Below are 20,557 nucleotides of genomic sequence, written 5' to 3' on the forward strand. Positions count from 1 at the left end.
CAGCGTCGCCCCGGTTTCGTTGTAGCAGATGCGATTGGCAGGCTCCTGCTGAACCCAGAACGCGATGTTGTAGCTGGCCAGAACGATAGTGCGGACGGCGGTAAATAAGAAGAATATCATCTTGCGGATTTCGTGTGGGCAATCACAGTATTCAGTGGGATGCTGCTGGAGAGCGAGGGTGAAAGTGTGCTGTAGGATAATGTGCGATTGGATTGGGTTCGTGCCTAACACATTTATAGAACAGCTCAGTGCAGCCCACAGCTCGCAAAGGGCCTCCATTTTCCGTGATTTCACTGTTCGTAGACATGCACCAAATACTGTACATGTACTATCGCGCATCATTATTGTATTGCAGATACTAACGAAGCCAACGGTTACCCAGGGACTCAGTCAAGCGACCAAGAGTTCCTTTCTGGCCGTAACTCATGGAAGCTCTCGCAGATTTCAGCACCTCATGAAGGCAATTGGGGCGACTACTAGGAATTAGAGACGAACCTACAGCAGTTGTACTATGATGCGGCGGATAACACGCTTGGGAGTGGCCAGACTACATGTACTTACCTCGTCGAAGGCAACATCAACCAAGACCAATCAGTAAAAACAGGAAAACAAAATCTTGGATGTAAGTGCTTGTTAATAAAAGTGACAAGAGGCCTTCTTGGGCACCAAAGCGCGGTACATTGACTTGCGAAAGCTTCCCTTAGAAGACGAAGGCAACCAACTCGACAAGCATAGCGCACAAGGCGGCGGTATCATTGAGGGCAAGAAGCTGAGTCTGGCTCGCAAAGCCTAGTTGACTACCGTACGCATCTACGACAGCTCGCCTAGTAACAAAAACCTTTACATCCACGAGCGGTGCCTTACAAGTTTAGTCGCTATCCTGGATGAAATTAGACTCATTCTAATAGTATATCTATTTACAGCAAGAGTAAGTGTTTTGCTATTCTTTATGCTTTACTATCGCTACTATTACCTTCTGTGAGGTGTTCAATTCAGTCTGTAACATGTGTGGAAAAGCAGCGCGCTCCCAGTCCCTGGTTGTAACTTGATTCGGAAACTTTCACCTATCCACCGTTCCCCGAACCTCCTTTTATATCAAGTACGAAGCCACCGCTGCGATAGCGAGTACGCCTGCCATACCAGCGGCGATGTTCCTATTACCACTAGAGACAGGCACAGTGCCGGTTCCAGTAGCAGTGCTGGTGCCTGTGGGTGCAACAGCGGTAGAGCTCGTCCCAGGTTGGCTAGAGATAATGGTGAATGAAGCACCAGAGCACGAAGGTGTAGTTACTGCAGAGCGCGTCACGATGTCGTTCATCGACGAAGGCGGTGGACAGGCGCTGCAGGTAATTGTAGACTCGGTTGCTGCCTCAGCGCCGTAGAGAGCTGTAGAAGTACTATGTATTAGCATATGGCTTCGGCGGATCTCTCATCTCATGGCAATATGGACTTACCAGACAAACCGGCCACGATATAGGAGAGCTTCATAGTATCAGGGAGGTGACTAAAATGACAACTTGGTTCGTAGTCAGCCAATCACAGAGTAACAATCTCAGGATCTGGATTAATAAAGTGTCGAAGCAATGGAAATGAGGGAGTGGAAGGTAACCAAGATAATAAAAAGGATAATAATAACCAAGCTGTCCAAAGTCTGGCTTAAGTATCAGAGGGTACGTTTCCCTTGCTCAAGCTGCATAACGAGAAACAAAATCAGCCGCACAGAGCCATTAAGTGGCCGATGAATCCTTGTCAAGATCAATCTCGTCCTTCCCCCTAAGGAAGAAAACTAGTCTATGTGATATCATTATTGGCCCAGGCTATGACCAAAAAGGGCCCGGCAGGCGGGCACCGGGGAGTAACAGATTTCAGATGTTATTCAGATACTACACCTTTCTCAATCTATCGCTGGATCTTTTAGAGTGCATACCCTTCTACAGGCAATTATACTTAGTCCTACGTTATAATCTCCCACAAAGGCTAGATGCCACCTACGTGTAAGGGCCATACGAAGGCGTGCTGTTCTCATTATCACCGTACTCGCCCTCCTCCAAGAAGCTTGATATTAGTTGTTAAGATTTATGTGGGCAAAAGTCAATTACGACAAGAGGTCTCTCTCATACCAAGTAGCGCTGGTATTCCTTGTTTCTCAGTACGATATAGGCGCTAGTGTGGCAAACAAGGGCAATCAGATTGTAATTACTCCCGGCAAGCGTCATAAACACCACCCACACACGTACTCACGATGCGGACCTGCGGTTATCATCAGTAGGAGTCTGACCGCCAGCCGCCGCCAGCCCTTCTTAGAACGGAAGCCCAGCCATCCGAGACATGTGGAGACGGCAGAAATGAACCAAAGGGCAGATCATCTCTTTTTATTGCAAATCGCCACGCAAGGATCTTCTACTCCGGTCATCTAGGCATGGTTACTAGTGTCTCGGGGCAGCGTACATCCGCTCATTAGTACGACCTGCGGCTCAAGGGGGTTAATAATGTTGTACTACTGGGCACCCGAACTCTCGTGGCCCGCTGTTGTTGGGGCGCCTGTCAATGATGTCATTCGCGAGCGCGCCTTCATCGCCCGGGCCGTATTAACTGCATGGGGAAGATTACACTTTTCCAGTTCGCAATTGCCGTAGTACCAACAACGCTGGATATTCGGGACGGGACTGGGAAAGGGTTGTAATGAAAAACAAACCGCACATCTCCCTTACATCGACCCATAACAGCGCCAAGGCTACCTTGCTTGCCACTACTACCAGTGATGCCTCAAAGTCGTGTCTAGTAGTCTTTATGATATTATAAACGGTAGCGGCGATGATTTATTAATCTACTTAAGCCTTCCATTTCTAGTTCTACATCTCTCTACTTCCTCCACAAGCTTCTTTGTCTCCTCCTCAAACAAGCTGTGTGTATCAATACCTCTTCCGATTGGCCCATTATTGTTTAATTTACCACCATGTTCTTCTCCCAAGCTGCTATTGCTTTGTTTGCTGCTGGCATCGTCGCCGCGGCTCCAGCTGTTGAGAAGCGTGCGGCTATTACTGATGGTAATTATCTCTTCCGTCTTCAGTCCAGATAGGGGACAGAGAAAAAATATGTGCTTTTCGTGATGCTTTTGCTAATACTGTTCGATTAGCTGATATACTCAACTATGCCCTGACCCTGGAGCATCTCGAAGATACATTCTACCGCCAAGGCCTCGCCAACTTCACGCAGGATGACTTCGCCAAAGCTGGTTATGATGCCACCTTCTATGGTAATATTCAGAAGGTTTCTACAGACGAGAGTGCTCATGTCTCCTTCCTAACTTCCGCTTTGAAGGGTATGTCAAAACCCTCCCACAGTTCTTGTTAAATAGCGAGAAACCCCAAGACTGATTTGGTTCTCAGCTGCTGGTGCTACTCCTGTCAGCGCGTGCTCGTACAGCTTCGGAGTGACCGATGTAGCGAGCTTCTTAGCTACGGCATCCATCCTCGAGGGTGTTGGTGTCTCTGCTTATCTTGGTGCGGCTGCTGATATTATGAGCAAGACCTATCTCACTGCAGCTGGATCTATCTTAACTGTTGAGGCCCGTCACTCCTCCTACCTACGCGCTAATCTCAAGGAAGCCCCATTTCCCCAGCCATTTGACGCCCCTTTGACTCTAGATGAGGTGTATTCATTGGCCTCTGGGTTTATTAGCTCCTGCCCTTCGAGCAATCCACGCCTGCCCATAAAATCCTTCCCTAGACTACAGCTCGCTCCCGCGACTGCCATGCCCCTCGCCCCTGGCTCCACGGTTACTCTTCTCACTCCAGTAAGTCTTTAATAAATGCGCGGCTCCCGCATCACGGCTGTTGCTGCAACTTATTATCAGATTGAATGCTTATTTTCATAGGGTTACATTCTAAAGGCAGATAAAGGAGCCCAAATCTACGCCGCCTTTATTGCTGTCACTGGTCCAACTTTTGTTCCTGCTAAGCCTGTCAATGGTGGCTTCTCTATTACTATCCCCAAAGGGTTCGCTGGCCAGACCTACGTTGTCTTGACCACTTGTAATGAGAGTGTCTCTGATGACACCACTGCTGCTGGTCCTGCCATCCTTGAGGTATGCTTAATTTATGTCTAGATGATTATATCGACCTCGTACTGACAACTACAAGATCTCAAACTGAATGCAACAGTAATTTTATATTACATAGAAAAGTTTATTTATTCAGTTTATTATATAATTGCCGTGTGCTTTTGTTGGCTACTTGGGTACTTTTAAACAAGTCTAATAACCTGTATTACCGCTCATAATAATAAATAAATTTTCTTACGTATAACTTGGAGAATACGTGAAAACAAACGTAAATAAGCCGACGATCTGGCAGTCTCCAGAACCTGATTGTCATCAGCGGCATCGACATCAACTCCGTCCTGTTCCCTCTCAACCCGTATCTCAGCTGGATTGTCATAGTGTCCGGATTGGGAGTCCATATGGAAAAGCTTTCTAGTGGCGGCTTAACTCTCGCCGAGGGTGCTTCGTAAGACCAGTACAGCTATTCCCAGCCATGGGAGATCTCCTTCCCCCGCGCAATGATACACGCAGAGCATAGCTGACCACACTAAGAAGGAAATTACTGTAACAATGCTCCGTACCTGTCTTTGTGGGATAGGGTGTCGGCAATATGGTTGCTCCGCACATCTCTCTCCCCCCACCCCCCCCCCCCCCCCAAAAAAAAAAAATCGCCTCCAGATGTCTCAAAGAATTTGCTGTGCATTGCGGCATCTCTGAGACATACAGCACTTCTATTATTACTTAGATCTAGTATATAAAGAGGTCTCTTTATCACTTCACTGGCTAAATTGGTTTCAACGTCCTATTCTGTTTACGGTAACCACCCACCAGTCGCTGGCTTAAGCCCGCATATGCATACCCGAAGTCACTTTCGAATGCACTTTTTATGAAATACTTATATTGTGGATTGGTTCAATGAATTTAGCTAACTGGAGAGGGCAAATGGCTGTAGATCATTTCCTTTGAGTTGAAAACTGGTAAAACTACCACGCTAGGTAGCGCTATGGGAATGTAGCTTCAGAACTACTCCACGTCAAATTGTTGACGTGTCCACCAACAAACATTGGTAAAGTATCCGCAGTTTGGTACCAGGTAGGCTTTGCCATACCATCCCAGATCTCCCTGCCATTAAAGATGAGGCCTTGAAAGTCGACGAATTCTATGCTCCGCTCATCGCTATATCCCGCCATGATTGACATGACCTCCCCTGTTCCATTATAAGAGACATCCTTAATCTTAAGGTTCTGGATACCCCGCCCTGGCGCTGTGTTGTATTTCGGGTTAAAGAACACTTTGAAGTTGAATAACATGCCAATACGAAAGTCCTCAATACGAATATTGTCAATCGTAACATCTTTGATGAGGTTTTCGTCTCCGCAATTAATGGCTATGCACCCCATATAGTCAACTTGCGGCTCCCGGTGATCCAATATGTCGATATTGGATATAGTAACCCCCTCCATGATCTCTGGATCGACTGGGTTACCATGGATTCCTATGTGGATTGGATGGGCAACGTCCGCCCAGAGAGCCGAATCTCGAACGGTGATATTCTTTGAATCACCAATATACCCCCAGCGATGCTGATACAATGCTATACAGTCGTCTGAGTTCCTCATAAAGAGCTTCTCAAGGATAACATTAGTGCTGCAAAAGACATCGATGCCGTCACCCCACTGAACGCCGCTAATAGATCGAACCTCGCTAACAATGACATTATCGGCCATGCCAAGCGTAAGAGAATAATGTGTTGGATTGAGAATTGTTACTCCTTTAATTTGGATATTCTTGGAGGATTCAACCGTAATTGAAGCGCTTTTGTAGATGACTCCTCGTCCGAGAATAGCAGCATCGGAGGAATTTTGGAAAAGAAAATCACCGTTTACCACTGCACCTGGAGCGAGGTATACAGTTTCCCCCGACAAAACTTTGACTGTCTCGTTGAGTACATGGTATCCAGCTTCATAACGACGAATGGATTTATGGTTGTGCGTAGGAGGCTTGATGCTGTCAATAGCGCCAAGGAACAAATGAAGGACATTGAAAACATCTCCATTGACTTCTACAACGATGTCTCTTGGTTCAAACAAAGCAAGATCAATCCGTCGGCCACTAATCTTGGCATCAATTCCATAGGATAGCGGGCGTATTCTAACAGTGTCGATGGATGAGAAGATGTTGGAATCTGGAAATATGGACAGCGTCACACTTGTACTGAAATCGAAGAGGCCAACTGAAGTGTGATGAATATTCGCGTGCCCAGTGGTGGCGTTGATTTCCTGGACTGGTGTGTCGAATAGTTCCACTTCTTGCCACGCGGAGTGTTGTGTAGACCGAACTTTGACTTGAAAAGTCGTTGATCGCGTGACGTTGTTAGGAATTTTAAAGACTTCAAGTGCATTCCGAGCTGATTCCCTGGTTGTATGTGCAGGGGTGATTGTAGACGCAAAGCTACTGCTGCAAAACCATGAGAGGGGTAGAGCCCACTGGAGAGTGCTGAAGAATCTCATGTTCGCTGAAATATAATTCGTTGATTTGCATGCTGTAGATACATTACGAAGCCCCTTTCCCTCCGAAATGTTATGTCTGCTTTATGCTATTTTCCTCTTCTACTGTGGTCCGCGATTTATTCCGCTGTTGACGATGCTAACTATATTCACATTCACGGCTGCACACCCTTTTTGCTATCATGTACTCCATACACCATTGGTAATTACTCACTTTAGCGAACCCCGGAATAGGCTCCGGCCCGCTCCCCGACCAGTGGCTAGATTTGCAGTACCGTCGTGCTGAGTTACGCTGTAGTTCGATTCTGGAAATTGATTGCGGGAAGGTTCCCCGCACGCCAACTCTTAGATCTGATGAACCACTCAGGTAACGTAGTTTAAACTGTAAATTAAGCTTGTCATCTAAACAATAGGTAACTGGTTTTGAAGCCTTGTAATCGTACAACGCACAGAAGGCAACTGAAAATCATCTACCTCTTACCATCCACAAGGTCATTGATTTGTTCTCACATTTGCATCTTTCTAACAATAGGTCCTTAGTTGACTTTGTGATTCTTGCCTGGTAGTGTGGCCGAGGAGCAGAGCTTGCTTGCAGCACCATTTGGATAACTTGCATCCAGGTCGAAAGCGGTTAAACGGACATGTTTTCTTTATCCCTGCTCTTTCATTATGATCATAATTCCAATGGGCAATTCGCAGTCTGTTATCCAAAGCGCTGCAAACTCCGGAGATTGACCCGGAGGAATAATGGGGAGCTGCCGCTAGAACCACCGGAGATGTCACCGAATCACCCATGCTAAACTACCGCTACTTGCACGGGAATTTAATGAATACGTTTTTACGTATGATTTCCTTTTACTTCATCGATTGTGCATCTTGTTGATCAGAACATGAATTGGAAATCTGAAGTTCCTAATGGTAGCACTCCACAGGGTAGTAGCTTTCATCTTCGCGGCGACATTTGTTGGGACTACATCCGCCCTCATTTCACAATTACCAACTCTCAATGGTACATATTACTAGCTGGAGAAATGCCTTTATAAATGTACTCTACTCATTATCTGCTGCTGTAGGACGTATTATGCCACTACTGCCGCGAGGAACGAAACTAGGGCCCGGACATTTCAAGCGCCCTGGCATGTGGCATTCCCATGACAAACTCGAGCTAATGCAACAAAAAAAGGTAAAGTAAAGCGCGGTGAATAGCCATGGTCTCGGGGCTTTGAGACTTTGGCAGCCGACTCGTACTCCTTGGTCAACTATACTCTGGAGGGAGCCAAAGCCCGTAATCTCACGTAACTACACTACTTTTTCTCAGTACTCTCGCCGGGCGCATTGGGTACTAATTTAACCAATATTCTTACCCTTGATACAAACCTAATCGTTGGCATTGATGGAGGTGTTTTTATTAATGCTGCAGAGATTGTGGCATACTTTTATGTCTATTTACAATTGCAAATAATTAGACACATTGCGTTAAGACAGCAGAGGCTTAGTCACCTTGACGCCGTGGTAGCATTAATGGACGAGGCAGTAAGTTTTGGGAGAAAGCTCCGAAGCCTTGAGTACGACAGTACATCCTGCGGCCAAAGCAGCTCCTATGCTGCGGCTGCCTAATATTAGAGGGTTGTTCCACGGCGAAATGAGTAAGACTGGGCCAATGGCTTGCTTCATCACAAAGGCTCGTTGATCATCCTCGCTGGGAGGTATTTCGCCTGTAAGCACTCGACTGATGCTACTGGCAATCTCGCGAAGAGCCCTAGAAGCGAGTATAGAACCCATAGCCCCATAGCCAAGCATGCTAGATGTCTCGATTGTCTGTAGCGCATCTATCTCATCACTGCGACGTTCAACGATATTTGCAAACTCGAGAAGGATCTCCCGTCGGTATATGTAGCTTGAAGTGCTCCATGCTGGGAATGCGGCTGCGGCTGCTTCGACTGCTGCCTTGGCGTCATTTGCATCAGCACATTGGGCGTAATGCACGACGTTGCCCTCTGCTGCATTGATGACCTCGATAGCTCGCTCTTGTACGATGGGGAGCGCTCGACCATTGATCCAGAGGGTCACAATATGTTGTCCTTGCTCTTCAACGACTAGAGACATGCTGATTCGAATAAAGTTCTTCAGTAAGGATGATGGTTTGTAAGGATATATAATAAGAAGGGGAAAATGATATCGTACAGGTTAACAGACTTGTATTCCTGCGAGCCGAATACAGCTTGAAAGGCGCCCTTATATACCCCATCGTCTTCCTTCTCTCGGTAAACTCCTCGTCTGAGCCTTCATCTACGGCTGATATTTAGCTGACCCATGCTTATTATCCTCAGATCAATAGTGTAATTGACTTTGATGCGGGGTGCGATGCACTATGCTTTTCTGTTACTCGAAGAGAATACTACTACAGCATAATTCGTAGCAAACTACGACGTTGAGATCAAATATTGGATTTAACGGCCATAAGCTGCGTAATCGATAAAAGACGAATATAAAATAAAAGAAGAAGTTTACTCAGTGTATATTTGTGTATATTCTTCCAAGCTTTGTACCCGATGCGGAAATAAAGGATAGGTGGTGGGAATTTGCCGCGGGCTGCTCGGCGTCTCTAACCTACTCCCAACTCTTGCCAAGAATTCGAAGTATTTCCTCCAATTGTGATAATTCCTAGCTCTGAATAGTAGGATCGGTATCTATCCTATAACAAGAGGAATACAATCGACTATAGTATATATATTCTGAATTCGTCGACGGAGCCACAGGAAAGCAATTTGAGCCATACTCTATCCCAACCTCACAAATTTCATTCTTCACATTTTGTCTTCTCTTGTCATGTACGCAATTCGGAAGGTGCCTTGCACTTTTACGTTAAAGGTACTCGTTGAACCACCCGATCGCTTGCAAAAATGCTTGCTCTTTGCTAAATCTGTTCAGAGATTTAGTCAAGTCTCCTCTCACAGCGAATCCGTGGGCGACGCCGCTGAAGAGGTTAATTTGATACGGCTTTTGAGTGCCAATGAGAGTATCCTCAGACTTATGCCTGAGGTCTCGGGTGAAGATGTGATCAATTTCTGGATTTGATTTTAGCGTTGGAGCATTTTCATTAGGCTAGTAGTGCAAATGATTACCTGCAGCCGCAATAGAGAATGGTTTCTCTATACTTTCGAGCTCTTCAAATGTTATATATGAGGGATGAGCTGCATAGCCAACATCCAACTTTCCTTCTTTGAGAAATCGAGCAGTATACTAGATGAGTTAATCGTTACAAAGAGTTGTTATCATGGGGCAAATGTCAAGGAGGAGAAATAGCAGCCGTTGAAGAGAGCAATTATTGTTATATAGACCTTACCTTGCCTCCAAAGCAGTACCCTGCGCCTGCAATTCTCTCTATGCTTTGATTACTGCGCAAATAGTTGACAATTTTGTCAAGAATCGGATCGACTTGTGTCGGGCTGTGGCGTGCTGCCCAAGACGGAATATCCACAGACCCAGTCTCAAAGACATCGAGGGGAAGGTTCTCTCCCTCCAACAAGTCGGGGAGCAAGGCAAGATACCCATTTGCGGCGAAGTCATCAGCCAATAGCATGCTGTTGTGAGATACCCCAAAAACGTCACTGATAACAATGACTGCTTTCTTTTCTATCGCATCGCCTTGAGGACGTGCAATATACGTCTTCACTACGATAAATCTCGTTAGTGACTGGCTATCTAATCCAAAAACCGAGAAAAAGAGCGGTAAGCAAACCTCCGTCAATCAATTCTTGGGAGCCCGAAGGGGTGCCTTCATGCTTGAAGCCGGTGAAGCAGCAGGGCCCGGGAGGATTAGAAGCCATGATGTTGGAGAACCTGTCTGGAAAGACCGCCCAGCGATTGCACGACCAGTAATACCGAACTGAGATGAGCTGTATCGGCTACAGCGTATTGTTCGGGGGGCTGGTTGCTTGGGACAAAGGGCCATGAATTGTTCAATACCGTTGAGTCGAGACATGCTACTTATAAATATGTACAATCATCCTCTATATGAATTCAGAACGAGAATAATTTCATTGGCGGGTATTTGCCGACCAAGACACGGACTTCGAGTGGGACAAATGCCACTCGAGTGGCGCAACCGTTGGACCCTTCCGCCGCGGTAAATGGACAATTGAACTGTGCAAGCATTTTGCCGCGGTAAATGGACAATTGAACTTTGCAAGCGTTTTGCCGCGCTAAATGGACAATTGAACTTTGCAAGCACTTTTCCGCGGGATCATTTGGGTTGAGATGAATTAGGAAATGAAGAGTCATAGAGTACTTAATCTCTTATATTGCTGGCGGTCGCCACCTAGAACTATATCTTCCCGTATTTTCAGTTCCTGAACCTTCTTCATTCAGGGAAGAAGTGTCTTTCATGTCCTTGTTTTGTGTTGAAAATTCAAAAAATAATCATGGGCTCCAAATCAACCTACCAAGTCTCTGATCAATGGCTTGGAAAACCAAGACCTGTTCGTGTCGTTGTCATCGGCGCCGGTATCGGCGGTATTGCAGCTGTGAAGCTGTTTCGCGAACGGTTTAAGGACCGGCCGGCAACCCTCGTCATTTATGAAAAGAATCATGACGTCGGTGGTACTTGGCTAGAAAATCGTTACCCAGGGTTAGTTCGTGGTGTACATATAGATTTGATCCAGTTTCATTAACGTTATTACGCAGCTGCTCATGTGATATTCCGGCTCACGGGTATACATATTCGTGGGAAGGAAATCCCTCTTGGTCAAAGCCTTACGTTGGAGCTGAAGAGCTCTTTGATTACTTTAAAAGCCGGGCTCAGGCGTATGGAGTTTTTGACCATGTTCACCTAAATCACCGTGTCATTGAGGCAAGGTGGAACGGCCTCAAGGGACAGTGGTCACTCCAAATTGAAGATGTTACAAATTCAACAATTATTAGCGATGAGTGCGACGTGCTGATTAATGCTGGGGGGTTTCTCAAGTTAGTTTATAAATCGCATCATACTCCTTTCTACTAATCATTCCTACTAGTAAATGGAAGTGGCCAAATATCGACGGCATCGACACCTACAAAGGCTTCTTAGTCCATTCTGCCGCCTGGAATCCCGATTATTCCTTCGAAGGAAAGACAGTCGGCATCATTGGCTCTGGTTCCTCAGCCATCCAGATTGTCCCGAACATTCAAAAGCGTATGTTGATCTTTCCGTCCACTATTGCTTCCATACAATGGGAAAAAAACGATATTTGGCTAGATACTTAAATCTCAACAGAAGTCAAGACGATGGTCTCTTTTAATCGATCACCGACATGGATAACTCCAGAATTCGCGGCAGAATTTGCTCCCGAGGGTCGAGCTTCCCTATTCACGGAAGAACAAAAGGCGCAGTGGGCTAGAAGCCCGAACGAATTTCTGAAATTTCGTAAAGAGATTGAAAATTCGGGCAATAAATTCTTCAGTCTCCAATTTAAAAACTCTGCGCTACAAGAAGAGCTATTTGAGACTTCACGTGCAGTAATGGAAAAGAGGCTAGGAGGTAAAAAGGAACTAGCATCAATGATGATTCCCTCTTTCGCGGTAGGGTGTAGAAGGTCATTAGATTGTTTTATTTTATTTTATTTTCTTTTTTCACAAATCAGAAAGCTAATGGATACGTTAGGATGACACCCGGTTTTGGATACCTAGAGGCTCTTGCTTCTGATAATGCCACTGTCAGAAGCGATCCAATCTCTCGCATTACACCCAGTGGTATAAAGATGGCTGACGGCACTCAATTTGCCCTGGATGCTATCATCTGCGCTACGGGATTTGACAACTCTTATCGCCCAGCATTTCCAGTCATCGGAGAAAATGGAAAGGATCTTCGTGAAGAATGGAGAGATGAACCGCGCTCATACTTGTCCGTGGCTGTAGCAGGCTTTCCGAACTACATCAGTATGTACACTGCTAGCAGGTTTTAACGTTCCATCTTCAGCTGACATTTATACTTTCCCCAGTGGCTACGGGGCCTAATTTCCCTCTTGCAAATGGATCTCTCATCGCTTGTTTAGAACAGACTCTGCGATATGCTTTCAATGTTGTTGAGAAGATCCAGACTCAGGGAGTCAAATGCTTGTCACCGACCCCCGAAGCAGTAGCAGAATTTCAGGAGCATAAGGATGCCATGATGGAAGAACTCGTATGGACCTCATCTTGTCGCTCTTGGTATGTTGAGAACCCGTTGGCGAAAAATTCACCTCTAGAACTATTATTCACATATTTTCAGGTATAAGAACGGTACCATTAATGGTAAGGTCTGGGGCCCGTACTGCGGATCAGTCCCTCATTTCATAGAGCTTTTGAGTCAGCCACGTTGGGAGGATTTCAAAATACAGTATGAAAGTCAGAACAGGTTCCAGTATCTTGGTATGGGAAAGACGTTTCGGGAGGTTACGGGGGGAGATTTGTCATGGTATGTTACGGAGCCTGGAGCGAATCAGGATAACCAAGCAGGCGGTTGAAACCATAGGTATCAGAATCTCTGGTTGGATACTAAGCTCATATGTCATTTCAGTTTCAATATCTCATATATCGATTGATCTATATCATGACAGAGAAAGTTAATGGGTTACAATGTCTTCGATTTTGATATTATTTAATAACCTGAGCGGCGGCAGACCCGACTTGAGATGGCCAGGCGCTCTTGACATGTGATATTATATCTTTCACGTTGCCTTGTGAGTCACTCAATTGAGATACTGAGCCACTATGAAACCTATCGATCATCTCCAGCTTTGCTAATGCCAAGGCATAATACTCGCGCGAATGCCGTACGAAGCCAGTGCGGACCGTCTGATTGTCTTCGTACGCTAAAGGCTGGATTGGAAGCCCAGCCTGAGTATTGTTGAAGCGTCTGTCCCAGAGTGCAAGCCACTTCTCTAAGGAATGCAGCAGTGACACGGTCGTATTTGGTGAAGATACACATGACATTTGTTGGCAGAAAATAATGGAATGTATTGCTACAGGATTTCCAATTAGTCATGTCAAGAACCAACGCCTGCTGAAAGTTCATACCTGAAATCAAGATGAATCCGCCTAGATCTGTAATTACAGGTAGAGAGAGATTCGTTGTGGAGTTTGTATGACACAGATTCTGAATGGTGCCATAAATATGAACATCTCTTGAGCTCAAATATCTGGCATCTAGCTGTTGTACTGAGTTGAAAAATTCGTTCCCGTTTTGGCTATGGAAACAGACATCAGGATATGGGAACGGAAAGTCTAAGTCTGGGATGGCGACGCGAGGAGGAGTCTTGTGGAAAATGGTAAAAGCCGTGTCAAGAAGGAATATGAAAGATTTGGTACTATATGCGCTGTTTTGTTAGTCGTTAAGGTCTCTGAAAGGAAGGAGATAAAAACGCAGATGTATTGTTCCCGTACCGAATAATTTGCTCCTCGATTATGAAATCGCTCCATTGATGCAATGTGGTGGCTAAATCAACACCCATTGATACTACAACCGAAGAGGGCATTAGATCTTGAGAAGCCTGGGCAACGTATGGATATCGAAGCTTCATAATTCTTTTCCTTGCGGAATCTGTCCCTTCCCATGTCTGTAAGACGCTTATTAAGATGGCCGCTTGTAGCAGTCTGAGCTTCGTATCATGAGTCAAAGCGAATTCATTCCGGCTGACATCGTCCTCTTGAGATAACCAGGGCAGCATAAATATAAGCCTCTCAGTTGAATCCAGCCATCTACGCGCGTTCTCGGCGTCCTGACGATCTACAGAGACAAAAGCACCTATAAGTGCCATGACCATAATTAACTCAGCCGGAGCTTGAGAGGCTTCAAATGTGGACGGGTGGATGATGGGACAATTCGAATGCCATCTCTTCCAGTATATGTCCAATAGCCTGCGAAGACTCTGTGGATTGAAGAACTCAATGCATTGTTCACCGAGAGACTGGGCGACACCCTTCGGCAAACAGGCATCAGTGTCCGATGAGTGTAGGAGCTTCTTGCAGATCGCTTTGGTCTGGGTCAACAGCGGATCGAACAGCCATTCCACAGCTTTGTTGATTTGGCTTGGCTTTTCGGGGACTCCCCCAGAGTCGCTGCCGACGTCATAATCAGCACCTAGTAAGTCGTGGAAGGACAAAATGTCATTCAAGTTCCAGTCGTCGCTTCCTTTTTCTGGAGTAGTCAAAAAATTGAAGGACTGATTCAACCCATCGCAGGATATGAAATTCATGAGAAACTCAAATTCTTCTGATTGAAAAACTTGCATGTAAATCCACCTTGCTGTCTGTTGGGCGCTTGGTCCATCCAGATGAATGGCAGGTGTCGAAAACGCTGACATTGGCAACGACGGGGGCGTTGAGATCGTACCCGGTCTCATAGGAGCTGTAGCATCCTCCTCTCCTTCAACAAGCGCTCGAATTGCTCCTAGAGAAACGGCTTCGTCTATCCAACTAAACGCGGCAGACTTGGGCGTCGCCGTCCATTGAGAGCTCATTCGGTGATACGAGCATGAGCAACCCTTTAAGGCACAAGTTCCGCACGGTGACTCAAGATTACAGGCTCGCTTACTCGCAGAGCACTGATCGCAGGCCCGTCGTTTCCTCCCACGCAGTTCAGGACTGGGGATGGGCTGTCCTACAACCTTCCGGAGTAAACATGATCTCCAGTGTTTTCGCAAGGAATCCCTAAAGAAAGAATTTACGTCAATGAAAAGACTCATTTTGCGAATATTGATTGATGAAAGCCTTTACCTGCGTGTGAACTTCAACAGACAATATGAGCATTGAAATGAATCATCACTGCTGTCTATCGTATTGCGTCAGCGTGTTTTCAAGGGCTTCTGCAAATAAGTGAAAGATGAATACTTACGGGAGCGTTGATGCCTCTGCAAATGCGCCGCGCGCGTAAATGAAGAGGAGCAGATACTACAGATATTTTTTTGGCTTTCCATCCTGAATCACTGTCTGAACTTTTCATCAGATGCTAGAGATGTTACTGCCATTACTTGGTGCGAAAAGAGCTATCGAAATCTCCAAATCGATTACGATGCCGGATTAAAGGGTGGGAAGAAAATAATTTGAGGAGGCACACTAACCCCCGGATTTCCCCAAGGCTAGAGCAGCGTTGCGGGGAAGAAGCCTCAGGAACTACACCGATGACAAACAGATTACAGATCGATCCAAAGCTCGCGTGAGGGGCTAAGAGATCCGGCAGCTTAGTCAATTTTGCCCAGCGGTGGCAAGACCACCTGGAAAGTGCCATCGTTGCGGCGTACGCACCCAAACGCTAGAGATATGTTTAAGCATTCATGGTCGGGGAAAGACATCCAAACAGGCGGGTATTTCCCGCAGTCCCGGTAAATTTCGGCCTCTACCTTCAGCTCCCGCGGTGAATTACGACACGTGGATGACCAACACTTACGAATTTGCAAAGGCATAGTAATAAACATGCAAGTTCTTCTCATCAGGATGGGTAACAGCGACTCAAATATAAGAGTGGTAATTCGCGTTCGATTTGCGTTATGACTCGTAAATCTAATAGATCAGTCCAGCGTTTCTCCTAATCATTATCCTTGTATCAACACTATTCACAGATTAGCAACATCATCTCCACATACAAAATGGCGAAGAATTTGAGTACTCGTGCGGGACTGAAGTCTAAGTGGCCACTTGCGGCGGATCTGACTGGCTCTATTCAACCCTTGCGTTTTGAAGGCGAGGTAGCTGATGTCATTGTGTATGGAGATATTCCAACCCAAATTGATGGCACGTTCTATCGCATCTCCCTGGATCGTTTCATGCCTAACGAGCACAACATTCCTATCGACGGCGACGGCTTGATTTCGGCATTTCGCATCGAAGACGGGCATGTTGATTTCAAAATTAAATACGTGGGAACGGAACGATATCGGTTAGAAAGGCGCGCTCGAAAGACCCTATTTGGCGTATTCAAGAATCCTTGGTCACATCACCCATGTGTTCGTGCAGCGGCGGATTCGACGGGTAGCACCAATGTTATTCGGTGGGCACAGCGGTTATTGGTGCTGGAGGAAGCCGGCAACCCCCACGAAGTCGATCCCGACACGCTAGAGACTTTGCGTTATGATCCATTCGAGGACCAAATCAAAGCGAAGGCTTTCACTGCCCATCCAAAGGTCGACCCATTCACGAAAGAGCTCGTCGTGTTTGGGTATGAAGCTAAAGGCCCAGCAACCAAGGACATTGTCACATGGTCTCTTGATGAACAGGGACAAAAGAAAGAGGAGCTATGGATCGAAGCGCCTTGGTGTACCATCATACATGATTGCGGCATCACCGAGAACTGGCTCATACTAATGATGTGGCCCTATGATGTCAACGTCGAAGGCATGAAGACTGGGGGCCCCCATTATACGTATACCGCTGATCGCCCTGCTTGCTTCATCGTTGTTCCTCGCCGTAAAAATCCTCCGATTGCTGGATGGAAAGAGGGAGAGTACCGATTTTACAACTGGAAGCATTGCATGAATATTCATACTGCTGGTGCATGGGAAGACTCAAATGGCAATCTCTACATTGAAACCACGCGAGTACATGGCAACGTTTTCCCTTTCTTTCCCCCAACGGATGGCCAATCTGCTGGTGCTGGAGAAGCCAAAGCCGACTTTGTTCGTTGGAAGATTGACCCGTCTCAACCATCCGACTCTTGGTTGGAAGACCCGACCCTTATTCTAGACCTGCCCTGCGAGTTCCCGCGAATTGACGAGCGGCTGACGTCGAAGAAGTATAACATCGTGTTTTTGAACGTTTTCATCCCTCAGAACGCAGATGGTTCAAAGAATGTATTTCAAGGCTTGAATGGCTTGGCCATGATCAATACGCAGACCGGGGAGCAACAGTTTTATTACCCTGGTGATGACTGTTTCGCACAAGAGCCGACGTTCATTCCTCGTAGCTCCGATGCTGCCGAGGGAGACGGCTGGATTATGTCACTTATTGAGAATCGCGTCAGCCAAACATCCGACCTTGTGTTCATAGACACTCGCGATTTTACCAAGCCAATTGCTATTGCTGCTCTTCCATTTCGCATCAAGTCGCAGGTGCATGGGAACTGGGTTGACGCGAAAGATCTAGGACCCCGCAAATCACTGGTTGATGTGCCTGCGGCCTGGCCATTGTCCAACAAGGGAGACTTGGAGCCACTGTGAAAGAACCGGATCAGCAATCAAGACACAAATACAAATTGCTTTCGCCTTCATAAAGGAGACTTCTAAATCTCATACGGATTGATCATCGAACATCATTTAGCCGAAGAGCGTACTTTCTACTCTATACTTCGCTACTTTTTTGCCCTAGGCTCAGGACATGCCATCACTAGTCCAGTCTCAAGTGAATATAGAGCCAGATCATGCGTCAACCGAGAGTGCAACTGCTTCTCCGGTGCCAACCGCCCCAGCAAAAATTTCCCCAAAAACCTATCCTTCGGTGCTCAATAATGCAGAATCCCTCTTTAGTTTATTCAAAATCATTACATATTAATGTAAATTTCTATTCACTTTCGCCACCTGCTCTTTACTTTTACTATTGGTAATTAATCAACATCCAGAGTTACTAGCCGAATGACAGGCTTCCTTATTTACAGTCTAAGACCCATACTCAAATCCATTTTGAGTTACTGTCGCAGTAGCCGTTGGAGGTGTAATTGTAGATGTAGTAGTACTAGTCTCAGTTATAGTAACGGTATTGGTAACTGTTTCATAGTTGGTGTTTGTGGCAGTGACAGTGTCTGTATCTGTCTGAGAGACCATATTGGTATTCGTAAAGTATGCCGTATTATATTCTGTTGCTGAGACAGTATCGTAGGCAGTTATTGTAATAGTATTATACTCAGTGACTTCATTTGTAACAGTATTGGTCACTGTCGCATCGTTATGGTGGGTGGCGGTGACGGTCTTGTAGGCTGTCTTTACACTGGTCTGGTGCTGGGTTGTGGTGACAGTCTTTTGGTTTGTCTTTGTGACTGTCGTTGGTTTGGTAACTGTGACTGTCTTGCATTTCGTTACTGTGGCCGTGATGGTCTTTGGATGGGCAGTAGCTGTCTTGGTAATAGGGGCGGCCGGTTTAGTAATGAGGCATGAGCAGGCTTTGCTGACATCTCGAGGATCATCACACGGGATATAGTCGGGGAACTTCGGCTGCGTGGCGGCGCGTTTGGTAGGCTAAAGGGGTTTTGAGATTAGGATCATCCGCCATTTTCAGCAAGAGGAAATAAAAACTTACAGGAGGATTCTCAGAAGGGCAAGCTAGATCTGAGAAATAGTATTGGGTGGCTTGCTTCCTTGCATTTACTTCTCTGTAGTTTCCAAAGCGTTACTCTTCATTGTCTTGGACACGAGACCGAAGGCAAAGGACTTACGCTGGAGCGCTGTAACAAGCGCATTGTCCCCCGCCATAGCCAAAGCTAACAGCGCCGGATACCGTCAAGCAGAACGCCTTACAAGAGGCGAAGTTACCAGAACCACCTGGACCGGCGGCCAAACTGTACTGAGCTGTACCAAAGCCAGGAATGGAGCAATGGTATTTATCTTGAAATGAGGTTAGTTTCAAATGTATATGCTAGGAATTCTTTTGGACAGAGGATCACTAACTCGTGGTGATAGTCTGAGTAGGAGTCGGGGCGCTGTAGAATGTTAATGTTGTCTTGTTCGTAAAGTCTGTTGAGAGGGAATGAGTAGCTTACGTAGAACTAGAATCAGGTATTAGTATTGAGCCTTTTGGGGGTTGTCTGGCTAATAAAATACTTACGTTACTGTGACTGTTGCGGACTCGGTGTCAGTGGCCTCCTCAGTCACGGTGCTCGTGATCTGGTTGATAACAGTATCTGTTACTTCAATAGTAATGGTATCAGTGACTTGCTTCGTGGTGTCAACTGTGACTTCCACTGTTGCTGTTCTTGTCGCCAGAGCCGTAGCAGTGTTGGTAAGACCGTCCGTGAGGGTAATAGTAGCTCGATCTGTCTTGGTGTCTGTGACCTCGGCAGTGATTGTCTTTGTTTGGGTGGCAGTAGACGTGTCTGTCACTCTGGCTGTAGCTACTGTAGTTTTCTGTGTGGTGACTGTACTGGTCTGCCGAACGGTAATTGTTTCGATGTTGTTCCGAGTGGTGGTCTTTCGAATCGTGGGTGTCACTGTTGTGGTCTTTGTGCTGCGGAGGTAGGTGGAGCAGAATGGCGATGCTCTGGCCTTGTTGCGCTCAAGGGCCGAGTAGTTTCGGTCATTCTTACAGACTGTCCGGCTTTTTAAGCAATGGTCATGGTAAAGCGCTCTTGCGAGGTCTAGGAGGATAAGGCTGTTATATACCTGGATAGTTGTTTGACCTCTTATCGGCGCCGGAGGCAAGGAGCTCGCCATTAATGTCATACTTGTACTCAGCTTCTTTGTTGCTTGCTGGTAATGCAAGAACGTAAGCTGAAGTGCTGAGCCATAGCAACGCTGCTTTGAACGCAACCATTGTGGAAGAGAGAGCTAGCGCACAGACGGAAAGATAAAGAACAGAATCACAAAGTCTCTATGTAGTGGGTAATAAAGGAGAAGACATCAAAGAAGGAACTGGGCTTCTTTAAGAATAGACTGTTTAAAAAGCATAGACCGCCTCTTGCATATGTTATGATTGCCACGATCCAGACTTACCGATCTACATGCTCAATCTCCGGTAATCAATAGTCTTGTTGCCCCTGTCCTTCAGCTGATTCTAGATGGCTCTGGACCCACCTAACGCCAGGCTTTTTTTGTAGATCCCGCGTAATCGAGGCCTAGATTCTCCAATCATTGAGCATTTGGCGTCTACGGATGCACTAGTATCCCTCAGCTACCACGCCGGCGGCACCGACTAGGCACTAAGCCGTTTTATTGATTCTGCCAACTCATGTGAGCTCAGCTCGAGAAGCCTCGCTTGGCATTCTAAATTCGGCAGTAATAATAGCAACTGCGTAAAATGGCAACCGCTTAACAGCCTTCATGACTTATCTAGCTGATAACTGCACAGGTGA

General features: G+C 46.2%; 9 protein-coding genes across 9 annotated transcripts; 3 read left to right on the forward strand and 6 right to left on the reverse strand.

Moving 5' to 3' along the window:
- Positions 1–1,090: 1,090 nt before the first annotated feature.
- Positions 1,091–1,488, reverse strand: T069G_06273 (uncharacterized protein; the record flags this gene model as incomplete). The annotated part of the gene is made up of 2 exons (XM_056173483.1): positions 1,091–1,386; positions 1,455–1,488. The coding sequence occupies 2 exons, from the start codon at positions 1,486–1,488 to the stop codon at positions 1,091–1,093; spliced, it is 330 nt and encodes a 109-aa protein (XP_056030341.1).
- A 1,468-nt stretch (positions 1,489–2,956) lies between these two features.
- T069G_06274 (ferritin-like domain-containing protein) lies at positions 2,957–4,512 on the forward strand (the record flags this gene model as incomplete). The annotated part of the gene is made up of 5 exons (XM_056173484.1): positions 2,957–3,047; positions 3,137–3,322; positions 3,390–3,796; positions 3,878–4,087; positions 4,363–4,512. The coding sequence occupies 5 exons, from the start codon at positions 2,957–2,959 to the stop codon at positions 4,510–4,512; spliced, it is 1,044 nt and encodes a 347-aa protein (XP_056030342.1).
- A 531-nt stretch (positions 4,513–5,043) lies between these two features.
- T069G_06275 (glycosyl hydrolases family 28 domain-containing protein) lies at positions 5,044–6,552 on the reverse strand (the record flags this gene model as incomplete). Its single annotated transcript, XM_056173485.1, has 1 exon — positions 5,044–6,552. The coding sequence occupies one exon, from the start codon at positions 6,550–6,552 to the stop codon at positions 5,044–5,046; it is 1,509 nt and encodes a 502-aa protein (XP_056030343.1).
- Positions 6,553–8,067: 1,515 nt separating this feature from the next.
- On the reverse strand, positions 8,068–8,655 carry T069G_06276 (aldehyde dehydrogenase family domain-containing protein; the record flags this gene model as incomplete). Its single annotated transcript, XM_056173486.1, has 1 exon — positions 8,068–8,655. The coding sequence occupies one exon, from the start codon at positions 8,653–8,655 to the stop codon at positions 8,068–8,070; it is 588 nt and encodes a 195-aa protein (XP_056030344.1).
- A 759-nt stretch (positions 8,656–9,414) lies between these two features.
- T069G_06277 (dienelactone hydrolase family domain-containing protein) lies at positions 9,415–10,379 on the reverse strand (the record flags this gene model as incomplete). The annotated part of the gene is made up of 4 exons (XM_056173487.1): positions 9,415–9,617; positions 9,675–9,792; positions 9,896–10,224; positions 10,292–10,379. 4 exons carry the CDS (start codon positions 10,377–10,379, stop codon positions 9,415–9,417), a joined length of 738 nt encoding a protein of 245 aa, XP_056030345.1.
- A 594-nt stretch (positions 10,380–10,973) lies between these two features.
- T069G_06278 (flavin-binding monooxygenase-like domain-containing protein) lies at positions 10,974–13,031 on the forward strand (the record flags this gene model as incomplete). Its single annotated transcript, XM_056173488.1, has 7 exons — positions 10,974–11,179; positions 11,236–11,514; positions 11,565–11,722; positions 11,804–12,122; positions 12,191–12,465; positions 12,528–12,735; positions 12,797–13,031. The coding sequence occupies 7 exons, from the start codon at positions 10,974–10,976 to the stop codon at positions 13,029–13,031; spliced, it is 1,680 nt and encodes a 559-aa protein (XP_056030346.1).
- A 130-nt stretch (positions 13,032–13,161) lies between these two features.
- T069G_06279 (fungal specific transcription factor domain-containing protein) lies at positions 13,162–15,482 on the reverse strand (the record flags this gene model as incomplete). The annotated part of the gene is made up of 5 exons (XM_056173489.1): positions 13,162–13,529; positions 13,585–13,874; positions 13,951–15,216; positions 15,283–15,337; positions 15,401–15,482. 5 exons carry the CDS (start codon positions 15,480–15,482, stop codon positions 13,162–13,164), a joined length of 2,061 nt encoding a protein of 686 aa, XP_056030347.1.
- Positions 15,483–16,151: 669 nt separating this feature from the next.
- Positions 16,152–17,717, forward strand: T069G_06280 (retinal pigment epithelial membrane protein domain-containing protein; the record flags this gene model as incomplete). The annotated part of the gene is made up of 1 exon (XM_056173490.1): positions 16,152–17,717. One exon carries the CDS (start codon positions 16,152–16,154, stop codon positions 17,715–17,717), a length of 1,566 nt encoding a protein of 521 aa, XP_056030348.1.
- Positions 17,718–18,152: 435 nt separating this feature from the next.
- On the reverse strand, positions 18,153–20,019 carry T069G_06281 (uncharacterized protein; the record flags this gene model as incomplete). Its single annotated transcript, XM_056173491.1, has 7 exons — positions 18,153–18,728; positions 18,790–18,862; positions 18,926–19,094; positions 19,158–19,189; positions 19,250–19,255; positions 19,315–19,795; positions 19,869–20,019. 7 exons carry the CDS (start codon positions 20,017–20,019, stop codon positions 18,153–18,155), a joined length of 1,488 nt encoding a protein of 495 aa, XP_056030349.1.
- Positions 20,020–20,557: the final 538 nt, after the last annotated feature.

The sequence above is a fragment of the Trichoderma breve genome, chromosome 3 (genome assembly GCF_028502605.1).
Source record: "Trichoderma breve strain T069 chromosome 3, whole genome shotgun sequence".
Classification (NCBI taxonomy): domain Eukaryota; kingdom Fungi; phylum Ascomycota; class Sordariomycetes; order Hypocreales; family Hypocreaceae; genus Trichoderma; species Trichoderma breve.